Below are 23,915 nucleotides of genomic sequence, written 5' to 3' on the forward strand. Positions count from 1 at the left end.
TGTGGTGGTGTTGAAGTACTTTATGCTTTCCTGACTTGCTGTTTGAATAGAAGCATTATTTGCATATCAGACGTCTGGATGCTGGATGTTCATCTCTTCACCTCCTACAGACGCTTTTAATTTTCTCAAATTTTTTTTAAAGCACTATAAAAACATAAAATGCTAAAGAACTGAAACAACCTTCCAAATGTTTGAGTTTAGTTTAAAGTCTTCTCTAATAGTACATAATCCGAAATGTCGTAGATAAGTTACTGTCACGGTTTGCGGGGCAAGCCGTGTGGAGTTGAAATAGGACCCAAAATGCGGCAGCTCTGGTGCAGATGAGTGTTTATTTGACAACCGAAAATACAAACAGCAACGGTGTGGGTACCATGAAACAGGAAAACCTAAACTGGGTAGAACTAATAACACAAACCAGAAACGAGGATGCAGGGAGGTCCGGGGAAATACATACGGGAAGACGCAGGGAGACCGAGGGGAAACAACACAGACGAACCAGCAACTACTATGACAGAAGACACAACTTAAATACACTCAGAGAACACAGGGGGATTACATACAGGTGGGGACACAGCTGGGAGTAATTAACATGACGAAACTAGGGAGGCAAACTGAAAACACTCACATAAGACACAGACCTTCACAATAAAACAGGAACTTACACATGAAAGGACACAAACTAAGAAACGCGGACTAGATACAGGAACACACGGGCAGAACAGAGTAAACACTAACCAGAGGAAGAACAGAACCAAAATCGCGAAGAGAAAACACAAAACGCTGGGTCAAAAGGACCCAGGATCATGACAGTTACTGATTAACATTTTGTATAATCAGGCACGATTTTTAAAGCGACGTCTATGTGGGCATAGACAGACCCGTTTTTAAAATCCTCTCTCCTCCCCTCTAGGTTTGTTAAACGGGCAGAGACTTTTAACAAACCTGTTTTGTTCAAAAAAATAAAATAGTCTGAAACTCAACATTTTTTCTGTAGAAGACATTGACACAGTCCTGCAGTACTCTCTTCATAAATCCACACAGTCAGGCCTCCATGGCCTTTAATAAAGCTTCCAGATGAGAACCTGTCTGTTCTGTCCCTTCACTTCTGGCAGAGCTGGATGAGGTGGCCGGGGGGGGAAGCTGGTAGCTACGTAGCTTTAACACAACAATTTCTTCGAAATTGTTTTGGATTTCCCCTCATCTCACCTAGACGACTGTGTGACACATGGCCTGGTTTTTCTCCTATTTCTTTTACACAGAAGTGATGTTTGGTGAAAGCAGGCCCTCAAACTGAACGAATTATAATGAAGATTACATTAACTATTAATTTAATGTTACAGTGCGTACACAAATGTGCTTTTAAGGAGTAGTGTACTTAACATGGAACATGATGGGCCCAGTGTGATGTGGTGGTGTTGAAGTACTTTATGCTTTCCTGACTTGCTGTTTGAATAGAAGCATTATTTGCATATCAGACGTCTCTGATTTTCCTCTTCAAACTGTTGCCTGCTCGAGCTGCAGGCTTCCACCATTCCACGCCTGCAGCCTGAGAGTTGTCAAACCTTTCAGTAATTTGTGAAGCACTGAAAACCAGCGGCCCACCCTGGCCGAGGTCAAGCATCCCACTGGTGGCATCGTGGTGCCGAAAAAATGCCACAATTACATCACAGCCGTTATGGTCAAAGCGTGCTTTAGCTAAGTGTCCCATTTGACCCCACTGACCTTTACTTCCCTGTTTTTCCTGATGGCAGGCACTCTCAGATGTTATTTCTACCCTCGTTTGGGGGGGTTACAAAGAGGAGGGGTGGGGGGCATTTCCTGTATTAGCCCCCTTCTTTCCAAACAACATGTGTCTCTCTTTGGTTTGGTTTGGTTAGCTTAGCGCTGAAGAGCTGCAGTCTCGGATCAGCTCATAATGGCATTTTGAGAGTCCCCGTGGACAGCTCTGGTGTCGGGTTCCCGACTTATCAGACAGACTGGCGGGTGAGTCATAGCCCTACAACTCCCCAGACTCACGTACAGTTTGGTCAACATACTGGTCGACATATTGGACTGTTACTGAGGGAAGACACTTATTCTGTGTGTGTTTTATCTTGTCTTTTGGACATTTTCTCTCTTAATGATTAAACGTTAAACGCGATATGAGGCAGGTATATTACCAAGATGCTCCTCTTTCTTTTGTTGGAGATGTGCTTACTATAAAACACTGCTGTATGCAGCGTCGTTTTCATTTGTGGAAACCAGATTGAAGCAACGTCCTGCAAAGCTTTGAGAGTCGAGCGGTGCTCGAGCAGCTGTTTGGCACTCAGGCTGAGTAACAAGAGCTTTTGCTGCAAATACGGGAGCAGCATCCGGATCCGTGCAATGGAGACATCATGTAGTCTTATCTCACCAAAGCACTTGAGGATTTATTCTATTGTTGGAAGACAGGATTATGGCTGGTGTCCCTAATGAGTGCCATTGTTGCAGAAAATGTCTCAGAAGTCTCTGCAGTGCAGCTCATGCGTTTTATATTTTTATAACTGACAATAGCAAAAACTATGAATGACAAGTTAGACTGACTGGCAACATAGAAAGCATTTACTATTTTTGATTAATAATTCTTAAAGTAAAAGTAGTAATGCACTGATGCTATTCATAAAAATGATCTAGTTTGGTTTTGGTGATTAGTTTATTCCAAAACTGCAACAACAGCAGCATCCTGCTCAGTCATGAAGCAAATATCCACAGAAATGACTGCTGAGGGCGAGGATGTACGGCTTGTTTCTTTTTGAGAACGACGGGTTATTATTAGCGTCAACATATCCCAGTTTACAGCTTATGAATGACAGGTTAGCCAAGCTCCAAAGCCCCCATTTGTTTGACTCTTTGACTCTATTTGTAATCATAATTTGCAAAAGGAGGATCAGGCTGTAATAAATAAGACTTACAACTAGTAACTGAGACCACGAACTCAACAAGAAAATGTTTACGAAGGTCGTGAATCAAGTGAGAAGTTGGATCGTTTTCTCAAATACTTCTAATAATAATGGATTGCATTTATATAGCGCTTTTCGAGAAACCTCAAAGCGCTTTACAATACCACTATTCATTCACTCTCACATTCACACACTGGTGGAGGCAGCTACAGTTGTAGCCACAGCTGCCCTGGGGCAGACTGACAGAGGCGAGGCTACCATATCGCGCCATCGGCCCCTCTGGCCATCACCAGTAGGCGGTAGGTGAAGTGTCTTGCCCAAGGACACAACGACCGAGACTGTCCGAGCCGGGGCTCGAATCGGCAACCTTCCGATTATCAGACGAACTACCAACTCTTGAGCCACGATCGCTGTCAATAAGACACCCCCAAAGAATCTCCCCCTGCTGGCCAGTAGAAAGAATGCAGGTTTAAAGCACTTCTGAACTGGCTTCACTTCACAAAGGCTAAATCTTTTCTTAATATATAGTGTATCGGTGTCAGAAGCAAGTTTAGGTTTAGCATAACCCTAAATTATCTTTGAATCATGTGGCTTTGTGTTCGTGCAGCTTGTTCAACAAACGACAAACACGTTACCTTTCCTTGTGCGATGATGTAAAAGGTGCTGCCCTCCTCTCCCTCTCGGATGACGTACTCGCCTTTGTCATAGTATTCCTAAAGGGAAGGAAGGGTGTGAGATCGGGGGAGGACAACCGTCAGAACTGAGACGTTGCATTGATTTAATCACTGGAGCAGCCAGTCTGATTCCTGGTAGCCGGGCCCTGCGGGCTGAGAGCAGCTGTCAGTGACGCCCAGTCATTCAGAGCCTCTCAGCCTGCTGTTCAGCAGAGATTTTCAGGGCTCATGGGGAAAATGAAAATTAAGTCAATAGAAAAATATTAATTATGATGTTTTTAATGTCTGTTAATGGGGGCTTGAGTTAGGATGAATTTGTCAGCCAATTTGTGTTTGACACATGTTTTAAATGAACACTGAATGAACCTCAAATGAATGCTTGAAATGAGGTACAAATATTTTCCGCAGAGAGGGCTGAAATTAACTTTTCAAAATGCCACAGATTTAAAAATTGCACTGAGGTTTATGATTACACAGAGACCACAGAAATGTTTTCCAATTAAACTGGTTTAAAGTGATCATTTAGATAAAATATGACGTGTATATAATTATTATATTATATGATGTGAATAGATCTATATGTGGATGGAGCTTTAAGATAATAAACTGACTATACAATGCAGACAGTAAAAAAGGTCCAGCTGACACAAAGTCAATATTCCAATTAATTCCAATTAATTTCAAATACAAATCAGTCACTGACTAATCATTTGTTACATAACTGAATCTACAAAACAGGCCCTCTAAACTCGGTGGCCGACAGGTGGACACACACCTGCGCTCTCTGTGATCTAATACTGTGTTTCTACCACTTCGCCAGTTAATTAACAAGATTTGGAATTGGTGATGCAATATTGGCCCATGATGCATCGTGAGATGATCGATGGATAGTGTCAGATGACTAGTGTAGACTCACAAGTCCCACATGGACATTTATTTTGCCACTTGGCATCCACAGGCGGAAATCATCTGCACTGGTGGACACACAGAGCCTGCTTAGAGTTCTATTGTGATACATTGTTGCTTGCTCTGTAGTGCAGATCGTGTCCCGCATCAGTGTGTTATCATAATACTACAAACATTACTCATGGGTGAAAAGACAATTAGTCAGCCAATCAGAAACATCATATAATAAAAGCTGTTATGTAGTTCAGTCATCATGACACGCTCCAGCGACTTAAAATCACGCTGGACTTGTTTCCGAGTTTAACTTTAGGAACGTCATAAAACCGAGCGACACTGAAATTCTCGAGTCAAACACTGAGGTACAGCACGTTCTGCCAGCTCTCTTCCAGAAACAGATTCCTCCGCTTCATCCTGTCAGTCGCTGTTTCTCTGAAACCAACATCTCAAGCATCCCAACCGCAGCATTAAAACCAGACCGCTGAATCAGCGAGCTGGCAGATCGCCTTCCATTTTAAAGCTTTTAGGTGAAGAAAGGGAAGCGCGACGAATGAAGGTGACCAGGATGAAATGTTGCCTGGGACAGAGGCCAAGTTCCTGCAGCTGAGACAACCGTCCGCGGCTATAATCCATTTGACTATAGAGGACCAGAAGTGAACAAACAAATCAAAGCAACCACGCGTAAACATTCCCGGGTGTTTACTGTCAAAACTCTTGACACAAGTGGCATTTTCCTTGAGCGTCCGAGACTGTTTACGCCCCGTTTACGCTTCAGGAGAGCCTAGTTTAACACCCGTCAGTGACAGCGGAGACAACATGCCAGGGCTTTGTTTATAAAGACTGTCTGGATCAAGATGTAGAGGTGCAGATGAGCGACGGCGTTTGACTTGTGTCTCAGGTTTGTTATACCAGACAACTAAGCTTGTCAAATTTAAACGCACGCCTCTTTACGAAAAGTCCTCTAACCTCCAACAATTAAATGCCCTTCTGTCCTACTTTACACTAACTTCTGGTTTGGTCAGTGGCAGACAGCCACTTGTGCTCAGCTGTGTTTGAGTTAAGTTCGAGTGCAGTCATTCTGTTTGTTTCCAGTCAGTCAATGAGGAACAGCAGACACTAAAAATGCATGTTTCTCCATGCTTGAAGTTGCAGATGCACTGTGACAGGGATCACTCTAGTCTTTAGCAGCCCCCACGTGGACAGGCTTCCCAGTGCAGCCCCCTGAACGCATCGTGCTGATTTCAAAGAACTGTTGAAACAGTGATGATATGCACACTCGTGCATGATTTCTAAAGTGTTCATGACAGTGACGGAAGGAGATTTTTTTGGTCTTTCCCACAGACTGACACTGTATTTGTGGGGCATGAAAGAAGGGGCACCCATGCCTTTTGAAATAAATTATTAAATAACACCATACTTAAGTTAAATAATAAATGAGGATTTTGCTGCCTCTCCACTATTCCAGACTGCAATCAGTGCTATAGATGGCGGCTTACCCCCTGCACTCCAAGCATAACCAAAATCATTTTATGTTTCCATGGTGAACATAATTAAATCATACATGATCTGCAAAATTCAACAACTTGACACTTGTTAAATTTATTCTTGTCGAGATGAAGTGATGCAATCTTCCAAGAGTGGTTAACTGTCTGGACCTGCGATATCACAAGATCACGCAAGATTTCAAACCACAGGAAAATCACTGGAGTTATAAGAGGCAGAAAAGCATACGCACATCACGTGTTTGTGGTTTAACCTGTCAAGGACAAAAACTTAGAAAATTCTGCATCAAGCCTTGTAATCATAGCTTTCTTATTTTATTTTTTTTTACTGTCTGGTGTGACAGCTCGGCAGTGGCGTTTCACCAGTGCTAACAGCAAGAATCCACCAACTGGCCATGGGACCATGGGTTCTCTCTGGGTACGCCACACTCCAAAGACATGCAGTTGGGTTAGGTTAATTGGTGAAAAAGTCTAAATTGCCCAGAGATGTGAATTGAGTGCAAATGTTGTCTGTCTCTGTGTGTTAGCCCTGCGATACACTGGCGACCCTGATAACAATAAGCGAAAGAGACTGGATGGATGGAGTGACGGATATACCAAAGCTGTTATAAATCCATTAAAGTTTCATGTTAACACTCCAAAGAATAACTCTTTAAATGAACTTAAAACAATCATGGATTTCCACAATAATAAATGGCTTTCTATTAGCATTAAGTACTTTTGTTGGACTAATGTCATTTACATGGGTTGAATCAACTTACTTAAATTAACTTGGACTCAACTGCAGTAAATAAATTGATTCGTCATTGATTAATTAAGCTGATCCAACTCAGCTACATTAAGTTGAAATAACAGAATTGTGTAATGCTAAAATTAAAGCACTTTAATCACTTGGAAATCCTTTTCATGATTTTTTTCGAGTGCGTTTTCATCTGCTCTGCATCCTTGGTGAGCTGAGTGTCGGGCCACCTGCTGTGGGATCTGGTTAGTTTGTCTCTTCAGCTCACACTGGAGCTTAAATTTTAAGCATCTGAATCTGAGCTTGTTAGCCGAGCTGGGCTTCAGCATTCAGGCTCCGACTCCAGGCTGCAACTTTCAGGGTTGGCTTGTCAATCCACGTGATGACATGACAAGATGTTGCACGCCAGGCGCACAAGTGAATGAAAGGATACATTCTTTTCGTTGCTGTTTTATGTTTTTACTTTCAACAGACCCACTTTTTTTGGTCACTGAATCTTTCCAGTTCAAATTCCAACCAGCTGATCATACTGAAAATCATCAGAGAGACCTAAAAACAACTACTCCCTTCACACACTCACATGCAAAACACACCAAATTCCATTCCCCCACTGTTTGACAAGACGCTTCAATACTATCTGCCGGATTCTCACTGAACATCTGCACCGCTATTAGGTTACAGCTGCCCCCCTGAGAGGCAACAGAATCAGCTCCATTAGAAATGACTGAATAAGGAGATTCTCGTAGCAGGACGAGCGACGACCGCAAAGATCGTCCTTGAAGTTTCCATTGTGAAAAGAAGCTGAGAAAGCGCTGCAGAAATGCAATGCTTACGGAGAAAAAACGGACTATGCACGGGTCTCCTGCATGCTTCGGCTTACACAGTTACACACACTTCATGGTCTCACACCAAAAGCCTGTCACTCGCACATCTTTAAGAAATCACTCGTCCCCCATTTGAATAAACAGTTTCTGGGGCCTTAGTCAAATAATTATGGTAACAATATACAGCACCCAGCGATGACAGCAATAATATCGGCTCTGTTCATCAACAAGGTAATTTGTGAGGTCTTGCAACTGGCGGCAGAACGAATATGCTGACATGCAGTAATGGTATATGGCCAAATGGTAATGATATTTTGACAGCAGCTATCTGCAAAGCTGGGGCTCCCACGAGCTGCCAGAAGGTTGTGCAATACTGAGGCAATACAATGAAAAGTCAGGAGAAATAAAGATAATTTGACAGAATAACTTACCACCTCCAGGCAGTCCACTATTTTGCTTAGCTTGTCGTCTGGTAGATTAGCCAAAAGGGAAACACTGACGCAAAAGAAAAAGAAAAAACAGGCATTACATTGTTAAAACAAATCACTACATGTTATTATGCAGAACCTGGTTTCCTGTGTCACAGGACACCAGTTTCAGACAGTGCAACAAATCGATCATTTGTTTAATGTCTCGTGGTATTGACTTAGATCCTGTGACCCAGTTTTGATGATAAAATACACTTGCGTAGCATTTTATCATGACCTGAAGCAAACCTTCCTCACTGACCCACAAACCGTCTTTGGTGTTGTCTTGACAACACTGGACCCCAAAGGCAAAGACAGAAAATGTCTGCACAAGGAGGCAAGACGGGTGGCGGTGGCACAAATCACAGGATGTTTCTTATAGTTTTGGCCCTCGGCGAGAGGTGTTTTACCTAATGTGGTCACGTCAGGTACACACCCCACCCTCCCACTGTTAAAGTCTTTATTTTGGGAGGGGCAACCAATCAGAAGAAAGCCAAGATAAGAAAGCTAAGCTTCCTAAAGAAAGATGAGAAGAAAGCAGAAACAGTTTGTTGTTGTTGTTGATCTAAAGGGCTGCATCGAGCACCAGTATTACGTAAAAGGATTATTTTGAACTGTGAATCATGCACAGCTATTCTAGTAGACTCCAAGAATAAAAACACTGAGCTGGGAATGAGCAAAATAGGTCCCAGTTTGGACATAGTTTGGCACTAAAAATATTTGGTTAGGTGTGGAAAACGGTCCTGTTTGGGGTTGAAATAGACAGCTTTGTTCCTGCATGCTGGAAAAAAGTTGTGAAAAAGATGTAAAATGTGACACCACGGGGTGAAGAACCTATTCATGAGGAGTAAAGTGAAGCTGCTCTTGCTATTGCTCTGACCGCACCAACACCACCGGACATCTTGTATTCATATGTCTGTTAAATGTCTCATTTGATCATTTTATTGGTGTCAGGAGTTTTTGTTGGACAGTCTTAGTGGACTTGAAGCTAACCTTCGGAGGAAGTTGCGATACTGTTCGTGTCGTGTCTCGGCCGTCCTCCTCATAATGTTCTGGAAAACTTCCCGATCCAAAACCCACGTCCTCACTTTGTTCACAGCTGTAGAAGCAACACAACATGCATCAGTACCACTACATGACAGCTGACTGACAGCTGGTTTAAAAGCAGCGTGTGCTGATAACAGCCATGCTGGAAAACTCACAGCACCTTGTCATTAGACACATGAAAATGCTTTGTTTTTCCAAATGGACAAAGGAGGTGAGAAAAACACTGTAATCTGTCCTTTATCTTGATGCTGAGTCACTTCAAATCAACAGAAACTCTGAGGCGGGCCTCTGTTGGTAAAAGGAGGAAGTAGCTGTGAAGGTTTGACATGAACCAGTAGCAAAGAAAGAGCTGCTCTTTATCTGCTTCATCTGTTATCACGGAAAACCCGCTGAGAGGCTTGTCAAACTGTCAGGGGTTTTCCAGTGCACCCTGAATATTGAGGTCATTTTGGCCCCCTTCCCCCAAGGACCAGCAGTCAATTTACTTGGTTAAATATACAAACTGAGACAAAGAGCACTCACATACTACATGGTATGCACTTTCCAAATGCCAAGAAGACAAAAACCAATCAGCACGAAAAGCTGCGGCTGTCATGTAAAGCCTCTGTCAACACAACCGCGCTGACGCGTGTTTGCTTCCCATCCAGGTTCTTCTGCTCAGCGTTTTAAGAAGCCTGAAACTCGGACGGAGGTCACTCCTGATTCTTTTGTTATTGACGTCATTCTGGAAGTTTCACAAATGCAACGTCAAAGCGATATGCATCGACATATCGATTATTTCTTTTTTGTTTCTTCTACTCATATAATGCTTTATTGTCTGCCTGTGCTCTCAGCAGAAGTCCAGGAATAAGGACAGGAACCCCTCATCGAGAAAAGGGACAGTTATTAGAATTTAAACCTCGCCTGTAAGATTCTGAGCTGAGCACAGAGTCATGTCACAGGCGTCACGGCAAAAATCTGGTTAAATTTGATGTGTGAGGCTAAATGTCTGGATCACAGCAGTTGTTTTAACAATTCAAACACACACGTCTTTAATCTTTTAATACATGCGCCTGACGCTTTCTTTAAACGTGACGTCACTGAGATCACACAGCCATACAACGTCCACTCCACACACACAGACACGCTTCCCACAGGGTCGCGTCTCCCTGTTCAGCAATGACACGTCTGCGGCGTCTGGACAGTAACTATAGATGTTAGAGCAGTGTGGTGTTGCAGCGGTTAGCACTGCTGCCTCTCAGCAAGAAGGTTGTTGGTTCAATTCTACTCTTTAAAGAATTTAACGAGGAGTGTGGAGGATCAAACGTCCCTTTCACTTTCCTGCCAAATGTAAAGGGCCGTATTTTCCCTGATCTTTTTCACTTTTTATCCAAACCTCAGTGTTCTTCTTCATCTTTTTAACATCTGCTCAACAAGTTTTGGGGATATCAGTGGATTATTTCGGTCACCTAGGAATTAAAAATCCCAGAGCCATTTTTTTTTTCATTTATGCTCAGTGAGCAGCTTTCACCGGAAACAACAAGGTGCCATCTTGAAACACATTAATCAGATTTCATAATATATTCATGGCTGTCATGCCCAAGGCCTTCTTCAAAGACGAATAACTGCCAGAGACCATTGTTGTATTAAACTTAAACACAGAATAGAATTGACAGTCTTCAATGGGCTTTCGGATTTCCTACTTCTTTCCTGTCCCACTATCAGAGCTCTGCTAGTTCTGCTCCGTATGTGTAACCTGATGATAAACATTTAAACTGGAACACTGCGACGCTGCATGTAAAGGTACAGTCTGGAAAAAGGAGGAAATGGGACACTGGACATTAGGCTTGCGTTACATTTGGTGTTTGATTTTGTCTGCTGCGTGGGTCGCGGGTGATTCAAACCCTGGGGCACTCAGTGTGTTTCAACCTTAAAAAAAGCGTCCTAAACACACTGAGCTCTGATGTAGTTTCACTCTCTACTGTACAAATTCAAAACAAGCAAAAAGAATTATGGATGCACAGCCACATTAGATCCAGCTGTGCAGAAAATACTTACTTACTTCTTAGATTTTTCTCCTGTTTGTTGACAAAGAATTTTATGAGAAGTCGTACATTAAAGGAAGAAAATAGAGCATAAAACATAAAACAGCAGCTTAAGTGCTCCTTGACATTAATCCTTGTCTTGTCTGTGGATCTCTGAAAGGATGAATAAAACACAGACATTCCCTGGTTTGATGTTTTTGTGGTGCTGGTGCAAAATCTTCAGGTGTTCAGCTGGCTTGAGATCACAAGATGTGTGAATCACTTTTCTGGTCACTGAACCATTCAGTAACCCCGAGTGCATCATCAGCTGCACGAAACCATCAGGGCAGAAGGCTTTCACTGGAAGGTAAAGGTGATCATCCAGAACCAGTTTGCATTGATTTTAGTGGGAAAAAGCTGTATGACTCTAAAACAGATTTGCCTTTACCTCGCACTGATGCGGTCCGCGTGCAGTTGTACAGAATGGCTAACTCCCCAAACGCAGTCCACACCATTATCGATGTGATCAGTTTGTTATGCTGAAACACATCCAGCTTCCCATCTGCAAATATGAAACAAGGACAATCAATAGGTTAAATTTTTAAACCCCAAATTTAGGACACAGACGATGAACATATCAGGAGCTAACTGAGTGACTTTTACATCTCACTTCATTCATTAAGGTCACGATAATATCGTCTGGGTGAAGCTTCATTAGGTTTGTGTGCTTTTCAGGATTTCACCTGGCAGACGTGCCTCTTTAATATGCTGCTTCTCAGATTTATCAGGAAGAGAGAACATTTCCATTAAATTTCTAAATCTGCATATGAGACCAGAAACCCCACAAATGTCCCTTCTTTTTCATCTCCACTATAATAGAAATTGTAGCACAAATCATGATTAAAGAAGAGTTCTTTAGTCATTATAATTAGCAGCTGCTGATGTCTGCGTGAGTATTTAAAACCTCTGATGATGAATAATTATTCATCAGAGCTGTTTTGGTAACTCTTCACAGCACAAAACAAACGCTGTGTCGATTTAGCTCAGGTGCTGAAACGTCAGAGCTCAGCAGATCAACAAACCAGGACTCTGTAATCACTGAATTTTGATGCGGTTTCCTGCCCAGGGTGAGACATCACTTTAACACCAGACGGCAGAAGAAATACTTACGTTGTCTCTGACGAGCAAATGTCAGTTACTGGCAGAGGACAGACCATTGCTCTGAGGCTGCGTGGTCTTTTAAAAATACACTTAGTTGCCTGGTTACAACCAAATATAAACTGAATTTATTAATACATGAATACATCTAAATGAATAAGAAAGAAAAGATGAGGGGAGGGTGGGTAACTGTGAATGTATTAAAAATAAAGACGTAGTGGGTTATAGTGCATTTCACTCAATGTCCTTCCAAAATGAACTTTTTCTCTCTCCTGCCATGAATACATCACACCAGCTACATTAATTCAGTTCACTTCAGTTTTATTTATATAGCAACAAATCACAGCAGCAGTTTCCTCGAGGTGCGCTATATTGAAAGGTAGAGACCCTACAATAATACAGAGAAAACCCCAACGATTACATGACCTCCTCTGAGCAAGCACTTGGCAAACGTGGGAAGGAAGAACTCCCTTCTAACAGGAAGAATCCTCCAAGTGAACCTGGCTCAGGAAGGCGCAGCCATCTGATTATCAAATTCGTGGCTGACGCTGATGATTTAGAGAAAAATTTACCAGAAGCCGGTGCAGTTATTTATTTATTTATTTTCATTCCTCGCCTCTTTTAAAGGGAAACAGAGAAATTTTCATTAAATAAATGAAGTCTTTTCTTTGAGCAATTAAATTGATGAAAATTAGCCACATTTACTGACTGAAATATTTGCCGTTATGCCATCGACAGCCAACGAGATTTTGGTCTGTAGCGCTGAACTGATAAATCAGTGCATCCCTCCGTACTCTTCACTCAAGAAAGTACGAGAAATACAAACCCTAACCCTAACCCCCCTAACCCTACCCCTATTGTTTCAACACACTCATCGGGTGGTGTTTTATAAAACCCAAGCCTTGTTACACTTTGGACATCTCACCAACCTCGACTACACCGAGGCCAAATTCATGACCTCTGAGTTTTGTAATCGCTGCCTGTTCCCAACGAGAAAACACATTTCTCTCCTTTATTAACACGAGTGAGAAAAAATGTAAGCAGAAGACTCCCAAGTGGGATCTACTGTCTGCACTTGTGTTAAATGTTCCGCAAATCCATTTATTTCTGTGTTATTCTTTGGAGAAGTGAAAAAGCTTTTTACTGGTTTCCCTTCAGTTCCTAAGAGAAACCACATGTAATCAACACTAAGTGAATGCATTTCAGGTTAGAAAAACACTGACAAAGAGCAGCAAAATAACTGGGAAAAAAATTCCCAGAATCAGCCCCAACAAAAGCAAAACAAATGTCTGAAGAAATGGTGGCGCGTTACCCAAGGAGGATGCACAATGTCCCTCATGCAGGTGCCTTTCCTTTTCTTGTCTGGAAGGGCATCCAGCACATGTATATGTGGCCACTGTGGCGCCTGCATGTGAATAAGAGCAGCTTAAAGTAGCTTCTAATTGGATGATCAAACTTTCTGCCCTTCATCGTTTGTGCATGTGTGAAATCTGTACATTAAAAGTCAAATTGTAACTTTCAAAAGTAGCCCTCCATATATCCATTTTCATGACATCTGAGGCTTTAACAAAAACAAAGCACAGATGGTGCAGCTGTGCCGCACAACACAGTTAATTGACATCGCTTTAAAAAGCCCTTTGCCTGGACTCCTGTTTCTCTCTCTCCTCCTCCGCTTGCATCACTGGTGGGAGGGACTAAGCTGTGAGGCGAGGAATCAAGGATTTAATCAAGTGAGAAACAAGAAATGTCCTTTAATCCAAAAGCCTTATCAAAGCCAGGCCTTCTAGCAAGGGCACGTTCAAACCTGAAAATGATGCTCAACGTTTTGCTGTGAACATTTCTCCTCAAAAGGATGCGATAACGGGCAACAGGACAACCTCCAAAGTTATTTGCTACCTCACCACAGCGTCTTGTATATTCACCCTGTTGTGTTTGAAAAGCATGCATACAGAGAGTGGGCTTCTTTTGGTGCAAAACTTGAGTGACCTAACAGGTTAATAACAAACCACCAACAAAAAGAAAACGAGTCAAAAAACTTGAACGCAGCCCAGCTGGTGATGCAAACTGTTGCTTCCTCATAGCACATGGCTTCACATGTTGCTCTGGCTTCTCATTGGGCATTATGTGTCATATGACATCTTACACAAACGTCGGTGCCACAAGAATAAGCATGCAACAGTAAACTGAAGCAAGCGGTGGAAGGAAGTTTATTTTTCCTTTCAAACTTAAGAAGATGACAGGAAGCGAAAGTACCTGCCAGGACAAACAGATGGTTCCCAGGCTCTCCCTGCTTGATGACGTACTCTCCCTGCTGGTAAGTGTGCTCATACATGCACTCCACCATGTCTTTGATCTGCTGCAGCTCCAGCCTCTTCAGGTATTGGTTCTTGTTGAGGGCATCTGTCAGCAGCTTCTTTACACTGTCACAGACAGCAACAGGAGAAAAGTTAGAGAACCGAGCTTTACTGAGTGTTGCTGTTTGAAGATTAGAAAGCACAGTCTGTGTTCCCTGTAACATATGAAAGAGTGAACATGACTGCAGGAGCAGTTACAGGCCCGCTGCTTTGTTTATCACTCGGAAACGTTTGCGTTTGTGTTTTTGTTCTTCTTTTAGGAGATGAGAGATTCAGGAGTGAAAGTAGTGGAACCAAACTATAGTCATCTTTCAGCTGCTTTTACTCCTGCACTTTATTTTGAATTAAGTAAATACTGCACGGGAGAAAAGCAAAGACAGAAAGAAGAAACTTTTACTTATCAGTGGAGAGATGACTTTGAGTCTCTTCACTTCCTTTCTTGGTTTTCACGTTTTCCTTTCTCCCCTTTCCATCTGTGTCTGTTTCATCCCACAAATTATACTTTAAACACTGAAAACCATAAAAGTCAGCTCTTATATATTTAACCAATGTGATCTTTTGTTTTCATGGACAGTTATTTGGAGTCTGATATACATTTAAATGCTGTAAAAAGATTCTACGGTGAGAGTAGTTTTCCTCAGAGGGACCGCTCACCCCAGCATCAAAGGTAGATGTTGGTGTTTTCAGTGCGGTTCAGTGCTTTCTTATGCTGTAGAACCAACCACTCAGTTCTTTGGAAAATAATTCTGATTAACATCAAAAAGAAATGATTAGAATATTAGCAGAAATTCTGTTATTTTCTTTTTGCACTTTTACATTTTCATAACTCTTAACATAGTGACAAGCGCCTAAAACTGTTTCCCAGCCTTATATGAAATTTGTACACAAGTTAAATTCACTCACAGGTTGGAATTATTTCTTTAAAATCTGCGTTGCCATCATTCTTTATTATGAGCTTAATCTCTTCAAATTTTTCTAATTTTATAGTTTGATCTTTGTTTTTAAAATATGCCGTCCACATTTCTGACGGGTCACATGGTGCAAACCCACTCTTCATCAGACAGTTATGCAAAAAGTCCCCATATAAACAAACAAACCAGGGGAAAAAACAACATAAATGAAAAATAGAAAAGGTATAAGAATAAATAATAAATATTTATTTATTTTCGTTTTTTAGGCACATGATATTAATGAAAAACTCATACATATTAGAGTGGCTGTTTTTCTATGAATTGGTGTCTGTGTCTGTTTTGACTGGACATCCTCTCCGTGCGTGTTATTATCTGAAGAGCAGATGTGCTTAAAACATTACAGCTTTCTTGATGCAATAAACTGAAATTAGACTCCTGCAGAGAGTGAGCTTTTGATTTGACTTATTTTCTCCTCAACATCTGCCCCATTTCTTTCTTTCTTTCTTTTTTGCATATGCTGCAAACATCACCTGAGAGAACGTGCTCATGTCTAGATTGGAAATCCCTGGATTGACTTGAGTTGAAAACCACCTTTGTGTGGCTCTTAGCCTGATTAATGATGTGAGGGTAAGTGCAGTCAGATAAGGAAAAGACTCGTGTAGTCATGCAAAAACCCTGTTGTGATCACTTTAACATAGGAATTATTTTCTTTCCGTCCTCATGCTTGTGCCAGCGGATTCCTGTTGTTGATCTACATCCAACAACAGGAATCAGCTGGCACAAGCATGAACTTCCTGTCTGCGGTGATGGGTGCTTACGTCTGCACAGCGACATGTGTAGAAAGAAAATAGTTATTGATGAAACCGACCCAAAGATTGCAAACTAGCTCTGCCAGACCACTCGAGTCACCACTTGCTCATCACTCTCCAGTTCATGTGTGTATCATGTTTGTAGAGAAGGTAAGATGCCAAACCTTGACTGCATCGTTCTGCGATAATAAATCATCTCAAGTGACATCTGACTAAACAAAGTTTGTGGATTTTTATTGTTATAATGTAACCAGGTCTTAATTTCTGCAAAGAGATGTCTCTGCAGCCTCTCCACACCCAAGTAACTTGGACAGATAACCAGCCATGGATGGGGTCACTTTAAGTGAGCTGCTTTACTTGCTCTGCTGAAGTTTCCTTCTCCCACCACTGATTACACTTTCACGGTGAGTTACTGATCCGTCAGGCAGGACTCCCACATCTACATTACTCACCACATTTTAAATATTTTGTCTCCTGTGAAATGATGAGTATTCGCAGCCCCGGGGCTCCCTCCTGAAAACAGATCGAGTAAAATTGGGGAAAACATAAAATCATCACGAGCTGTCAAAGTTCACCGATGTGCATTTGAACAGCTGCAGCGAGGGGATGTATACGGCGAAGACATCATCTCCTTTGGGGAGCTGTGAAAAGGTTAGGAGGCACGGTTGAATGCTAACTATAGATCACGAGAGCGAGTCGGACCTCGGAGAGGCGCACGGTGCGAGAGCTGGGTGGTCTGTTTATCCACCTTATCGTGTGTGATGAATTATCACTCTGGGCTTCATAAAAAGAAAGCAGCTGACATGCAGCCCTTTATTTTTCAGCCAACATCCCTTCCTCCCACCTAGCTGTGTCATTACCCTCCAACATGTTACCGTCATTCACACAAGTGTTGCGTATCAAAGCCTGCCTACATGAGGGTACCAGACGGCCTCATTTACATTCGTTTTGGTTATATAATCCATGCTGGGCTTATTAGCGACACATGTTTTAAACATGAGGATCGCATTGAGAGGGAGGGAGACTGCATGCTATTGTTTATTCACTGCAGAGCTCTGCGTTCGGCTTGTACGATCTGAGGAACACTCACGATGACAAAAATCTATTTTACTTTCATGCTGGAAATCTAACAACACTTCATGTGTTCATTAAAAGACCTTTTAAGTTGTTTTGCTTGTGCCTGAGCTACTTATGTGTGCAGTAAATGATGGCACATGAGGGGGGGTGAGTTGGGTCCCACGTTTTAGTTGTTGGTCTCAGTTGGGTTTGATCACAGGATCTCTGTACACTCTTCCAGACCGCCTAAACAAATGTAAAACACGACTCAATCGCTCGGAAATTGCTGCATTTGCTCTTATTTAAACCGCTTAAGAACAAAAGCGGCAGAATGCCAAATCAGAGGAGCCGAGGAAACACGGGTGGCATCTGTTACGTGGTCAGTAAAATTAAAGAGAAACAATCATATTGATGATGCATGAAGTATCTGGATCATTTGAAAACTTTCATTGACTGCTGTTGATCCAAATGAGATCAGCGCCACTGAAGATGACCATCATTAAGTTTAACCTGAAGCACAGACTTGGTGTCTAAGAATAAACGGCACTACAAAGATGATAAAGCTATTTTTAAGGGAAAGGTATTATTTGAAGATCAGGGTTGATAAAGCTGCTTCATCTGAAACATCTGCCTCTGTTTCTAATTTCCACAGAAATCTCAACAGACAGCATACTGATGGAAACAAAGTTTCATAGTTGTGGGAAATTGTCTCACATGGGCTTTTTGGAGCCTTTGATATTAGATTTTTGTGCTACATGTCTCAGGCTATTCACTCTCTTATCAAGTGTAAAATTGAATAAAATGGGCAGGAAGTCTTAAAGAGTTTGATAGAAATGCCCTCTGAGGTCCACATCAGTCATCTGCAGTGAGCTTAGCTAACAGTCTAAAAATAGAACATAGGTTATGGAAAGCTCAACTAGAGCACACTTATCACGTTTATCGTGCTTGTTTACAGTCCACTGCAGTCTGTACGCTCAGCCAATGAGCAGCTCTCATACATAAAAGTGTTATCGACCTTCAAGTGCATTTCTAAACCTAATGATTATAAAGGCACCGCTTCCTTCCTGAGGAAGGTGGTGTTCAAATGTTTATCTGGCTTCTTTATATTGCGTGTGTGTATCTGTGTATCCATATATAAACTAGCTCATTCATTTTTCATATGAACATAATGGACAACCAAAGCAATGTTAAAGGCAACTTTAAAAAATGCTTTTATCAAAGTTCAAAATGACCTTTAAACAGATTTATAAGAGAAAAGCTAAAAACTGTTGGGTGGCAGCCAGTCATGATTAAAGCTGGCTGCACTGAAGAAGAGCTGCGCAGCTGTGCAGCAGGTTTGATGTAGAAGGTTTTTAGATTGGTGGCTTCATTTATAAAACATAATCATGATGAATTTTTGTGTGACTAAAGCAGAAAGTCATGTTTGTATAACTCCTAACTTTGAAGTGGGTGAAAATCTTTTCCACAGTGTGCGTCTGCTCTCCCTCCCACAGCAGTGATGATCGAGCTTCAGTTCATCTCGGTGTGGGTAACTTTTTTTTTTTTTTCATGACTGCTGGTCACTGGTTTGGATTTGCCAACCCGCCATTCAGTCCCCTCAACGTGTGCTGCATGGTCATGCCTAATGACTGTCTGCTGATATTCAGGTTTCAGACAAGTTTTTCTAACACAAAAATGTTTGGGGATTTTGGACACACTGAGATTGCTGTCTCACTGCTCTCTGACAACCACTCGCAGCAGAGATGATCAGGCTCAGTTCAGCTTATTGTTGCCAAGTTAGCGTCTGAACCTAGACACTCGGAAACCTTTCACCCCCCTTCAGCATCTTTTTAAATTTTTAAAAATGTTCCTAGGGAAAAATAAATTGGGCTCTTTCACTGTTGGGATGAGCCACACCTCCCTCTGTGCTGTTCAGTGAGCAGCGGCATCCACAGTTTGTTCACTGTGATAGAGGCAGCGTCCTCTCTGACTGATCACAGCACTATCGATAAACTTATGCAGTCGTATTTTGTTGTCTGGTAAAAATCAGAGTCTCTGTTGAAGCTTTGACTAATCAGTGTGGATTACCAAAGAATCTCAAAAGCTGAAAACTGGTATTCAGGAGAGCAGTACATCACGGCCCACGGTTCCTCCTGACTAAGCCTTCTTGTTTTCTGGCATTTTATGAGTGGATTCTACAAGACGGGCACCATCAGTTTAGGTTGATTTGAGATTTATAGATGGCAGATGTGATCCGCAGCTTCTTTTATGATTTGAATGCAAGTTCGGACATAAATCGAAGAAAGTTTTCGAAATTGGGCTCCTGCTGTGTGTAGCAAAATCACACAGAGGCTTTAAATCCAACATGCTGTACTTTGGCAGTTTAACCAAAGACTGCAGATAAAAAAATGGAGATACCTACTGTTACATCGTTAGTTTGTGAAGACCCTCAGCAACTGAGTGAGGAATACTGACACTGCAGGTTCACACAGGACTTCTTATCAACGCGTGACCTGCTTTAACAGCCTTTGTTCTACTAGTAAAACTTAAGTAAAGTAAAACCTAAAACTGGCAATTGAGACAATAAACGTAATGTTTTCTGTCTCCTATACATGGGGCCTTTTTTGGCAGTGAAGTTGCCCCCTACTGGTCGTTGGAGGTTATATCTCCAACAACAGTTGTAGTATGAAGATCAGCGATTGCACGACCAGCGCGTTTCAGCTTGCGGCCTTCATCGGGGTCATCGGGGTGATAAAGCTATAATGATTTTCTTTTTACTCTAAATGTTGTAGTTTTAACCTCTTCAGACTTTTTGTTCTTCTGCTCTGCCCCTACTGGCCATTACAAGGAATGCAAGTTTAGGTCACGTCAACAGTAGCTTTTCATTTCAGACCTGGAAGCTACAACAATACTAAAGGCCCTGCTTGTGCTGATTTCTCTGCCTGCTTCCAGCCACTAGAGGGCAGACAGGTCAACTATGACTGATTGGCCAAATTAATCTTCTTGTTTTGGGTGTCAACATTCAGTTGAGACATTTTTACAAATCATCATCTTACTCTTTGAGAGAAAGAGAAAAGGAAGATTTGCCTCACTGACTTACTTTTTTTTATTATGTCAAGCTAACATGCCCTTTAAATGTCCTCCTGCTTTTAGAGACTTGATCCCGTGAAACATTCTTAGTTCAGCTGACTGTACTAACTTGATATACCTCTTGTTGGGCTGGGACTTACTGTAATACAAAGTGAGAGCAAAGGTCAATAAAATAAGAAGACAAATTCAATTTGAAATGACAGGAAGGACGGAGCCCTGAGTTTACATCATTTTCATTTATGCCTGTTTGCACCTGCTGGTGTGAGATAGTCACTCAGTATTATTTCAGGTTGTGAACATGCTTCCTTGTTATTTATCTTGGACGGTAAGCATGGACTACATAGCAAAATATAAATGCACTTTTATATGTTCAACATCTCCAAAACCAACGTTAATGTGCTGCTGTAACGGCCTCAGCTCTTCTGGTTTCAGGATTTCTATCAGGTTTTATGCCCGTGACCACTAATGCGGCTAAATACTGGTGCTGGGTGCTAAATGCCTGTGGCTCATCCCAAAGGTGCTGGATTGGGTTGTGGTGAGGGTTCCTCCACACCAAACTGCTGAAAGCGTTTCCTTACGGGCCTGTCTCTGTTTCATCGTGTTGAAACAGAAGGAAAGGCATAAACAGTCTGGAGGAAGAATGATTTCTAAAAGTGTACTGTGCAGTGCGATACACAGCGGGACATTTTTTAATTCGACGCTCTGACTTTGACTCTATGGTGTGGGTCACTTCTTTTTGAGCCCGTGAAAAACAGAAAACCTCATGAAGACAGTTTTTGGTTTTTTTTTTTTTTCTCAGCAGCAGCTGTGAAATCTTGGACTGAATCATGTTGTTTTTATAACAGACTTTTGTTGGACGTCATTAGCACTAAAATCTTTGCTTCTTTGCCCACCTTTCACTTGCCACCCACACCTCTTTACGTTGCTTGCATTTTTAAAATCTCACCCACTACACCAGGATGGACTGAGCCTGAATGTGTCATGAACCTTTAGCTGGCTTCTCTCGCCGGCATATTTTTTCCTCTCCCTTTTTTATGTTTTTAACCTTCCTGAAAACACGTCTCACCTTGCATCCTTTGGTACCCGAGCCTTCTCAAAGGAGAACTTTGGCAGACCGCTGGAGTCGTAGGTTCTTGATGTGGGTTCGGCAGATACCCCGGCTTTGGCGCCTTTCCTTCTGTTCAGGGTTTCCTTGATGCGAATGCTGAGGTTGGGGCTGCCCCTGCTGCTGGCTTTGACTGAAGGAGGCCTCGAAGCAAGACCCGCCGATGCTCCGCTCTTCATCACATCCTGCAGTGTGTTGAGCTGGATGCACTTACTCTGCAGCTCCTCGCTCATCTCGGCCAGCACTCGTGTGTGTTTGGCCAGCTGCTCCTGGAGACCTTTGATCTGCTGCTCTTTGACACAAAGCTCCTCATCCTTCCTCTTGCCCTCTCGCTCCAGCTCCTCCACCCGGGCCCTCAGGAAATCCAGGGTCGAGTTTTTGAACCCACCGCCGTGATCTTTGTGCGCACAGCCGTCAGTGTGTTTGTAGCGCTTTGATTTCATTGAACCGTTCCCCATATTGCCACCTAGAGACAAAAGAGAGTCAAAGTTTGCTGTTATGATTTAAAAGCATCCTCCAACTGCACGATGAAATTTGGCACTAAAAGGGTCCGTCTGAGGACGCTAGAGGTGAGATTTCAAACAAAAGAGCTGACGCTGTGAGAGCAGAGAACACGAGAAAGACGGGAAGGGAGGAGAGAGAGATGGCAAATCAGTATTTAATGGTCAATGAGTGTGTCCTGTCCATTTATTATTCAGAAGGCAGGAAGTATTACATTACATGAAGAGTCACTCTGGTTGTGCTCAGACAGAAGCACGGTGAGAGGAAATGCTGTCCGGGGAGCTCATGACTGCAGAAATCAACAGAACGTCTCCAAAGAGTGAAGAGCTGACATGGGGCAGAAATGTTGGAGAACAATCCTGTTTTTGTTGTCGCCCCCTCACACATACAGTAGACTTCATTCATGACATTCCTGCTGGGACGGTGTCACATCAGTCTGCAGCACTCCTGCACTTTATTCTGAAAATCAAACATACTGCTGTCTTTGTAATCCTGTTTCGAAAACCTGCGAGTGGAACCACCCCCGTTTATTCCTTTACTTTGGTGCTTCAACTCTTTCACACACTGACTAACAAGCAGCAGTGTGACAGTGCAGACTCAGAGCAGAGGCAGCACCTTGCTGTCTTTCACCGATTTGACACATTAAAGGTTGATTCTCGCCAGTTTAACTAATTAAACCTTCCAAGGGGAGCGCGCACCTGCAACTTGCAATGCCTAGTCATTCTCCTGCTGGGAGTGAAGCCTGATGTGCGCAGTCTCAGACAAACTGTCCGCACTCACCTGCTTAGTTTTCAGAGCCTTCAGAAGAGCCCGGAGGTTTTTCGGAGTTAAATGAAGGAACAACGTGTCCGTGGATCCGCGCATCAGCAGAGAGGCGCTCCACCTGCTCGCATCCTCTCCTCCCTCCGTCTCTCTCTCTCTGGCTTTCATCACAGTCTGTGCGGCGCGTTCTCGCACGCGCGTGCGGCGACCGGGTGTGATTGCCAGGTCAGGTGTGAATGACGTCAACCGCGACGTTGTCGTTTCTACACCAAATATATTGATTATTTGATGTGCGTCGTTGACCCCGATCAATTAAAAAAAATTATATAATTATATATAATATTTTTCATTTATCAGAAAGCTTTAGTTAAAGTGATTAAATAAATTGATTCATTAAATTGTAAATTCCTTAAAATTACAGAAGGCCAATCAAAAAGAGTTTGGTGAAGAAGTGAAAACACTACATGCACTATGTGTAGCCCTGGGAGTCATCCAACCTTCATTTCAACACATTACATATGTGTACTTCGTTGTCACCATGAACCATGAAATGTTCCAAATTTATTTTGAAAAGATAACAGTAGATTGAACAAATGCCAAAAGATGCACCCTGATGGAAGCATCTGGAATTCAACAAGTAAAGGATGCCGAGGGTCCAAAAGGATGCTCAGTGCTCCTGAGAAGTGACTCATTTCATACAGACGCTGAACGTCTCTGAGAGAGGCGCCATTGTCATTTCCTCCAGTTTGCTCCCGGTTTTAAGATTAAGATTACAAACAAACAGAAAATGAAAGCATTGACTCAGTGAAGGAAATGGAACAGTTACATTACTGTCATGTCGACATTAAAACGCTGTACTTTTTCTAAAACATACATCCACATGTTTAGATGCCTGGTTTCAGGTAGAAGAAGCAGACGTACAGCCTGGTCAGCTCGGACTCTGCGCAGAGAACAGAAATCTGCACACAGTGAAACGTGTGGCTTGTTGTAGTGGAAAGAAACATGTCTGAGTTGTCATCAGCTTCCTCATTTAAGTATGAATCATGTTTTTGTGTTTTGTATCACAGAGCGTGCTTCTACAAATGGTAAATGGCCTGCATTTGTATAGCGCTT

At 42.3% G+C, this 23,915-nt stretch overlaps 1 protein-coding gene across 1 annotated transcript in view; it reads right to left on the bottom strand.

The window, feature by feature from the left end:
* The window catches only part of prkg2 (protein kinase cGMP-dependent 2), a 37,725-nt gene extending 14,776 nt beyond the window's left edge, over positions 1-22,949 (bottom strand). The window contains exons 1-7 of the mRNA XM_085426438.1: positions 22,821-22,949; positions 21,501-22,005; positions 14,489-14,655; positions 11,526-11,639; positions 9,021-9,126; positions 7,992-8,055; positions 3,554-3,631 (exon numbers count right to left, since the gene is read on the bottom strand). Of these exons, the coding sequence (XP_085282564.1) occupies positions 3,554-3,631; positions 7,992-8,055; positions 9,021-9,126; positions 11,526-11,639; positions 14,489-14,655; positions 21,501-21,997 (1,026 nt within the window). The 5' untranslated portion in view covers positions 21,998-22,005; positions 22,821-22,949. The remainder of the gene's footprint in view (positions 1-3,553; positions 3,632-7,991; positions 8,056-9,020; positions 9,127-11,525; positions 11,640-14,488; positions 14,656-21,500; positions 22,006-22,820) is intronic.
* Between the last annotated feature and the right edge of the window lie 966 nt (positions 22,950-23,915).

Source organism: Rhamphochromis longiceps, linkage group LG12, assembly GCF_057381845.1.
Source record: "Rhamphochromis longiceps isolate RC_006_pf linkage group LG12, R_longiceps_female_GT1.1, whole genome shotgun sequence".
Classification (NCBI taxonomy): Eukaryota; Metazoa; Chordata; class Actinopteri; order Cichliformes; family Cichlidae; genus Rhamphochromis; species Rhamphochromis longiceps.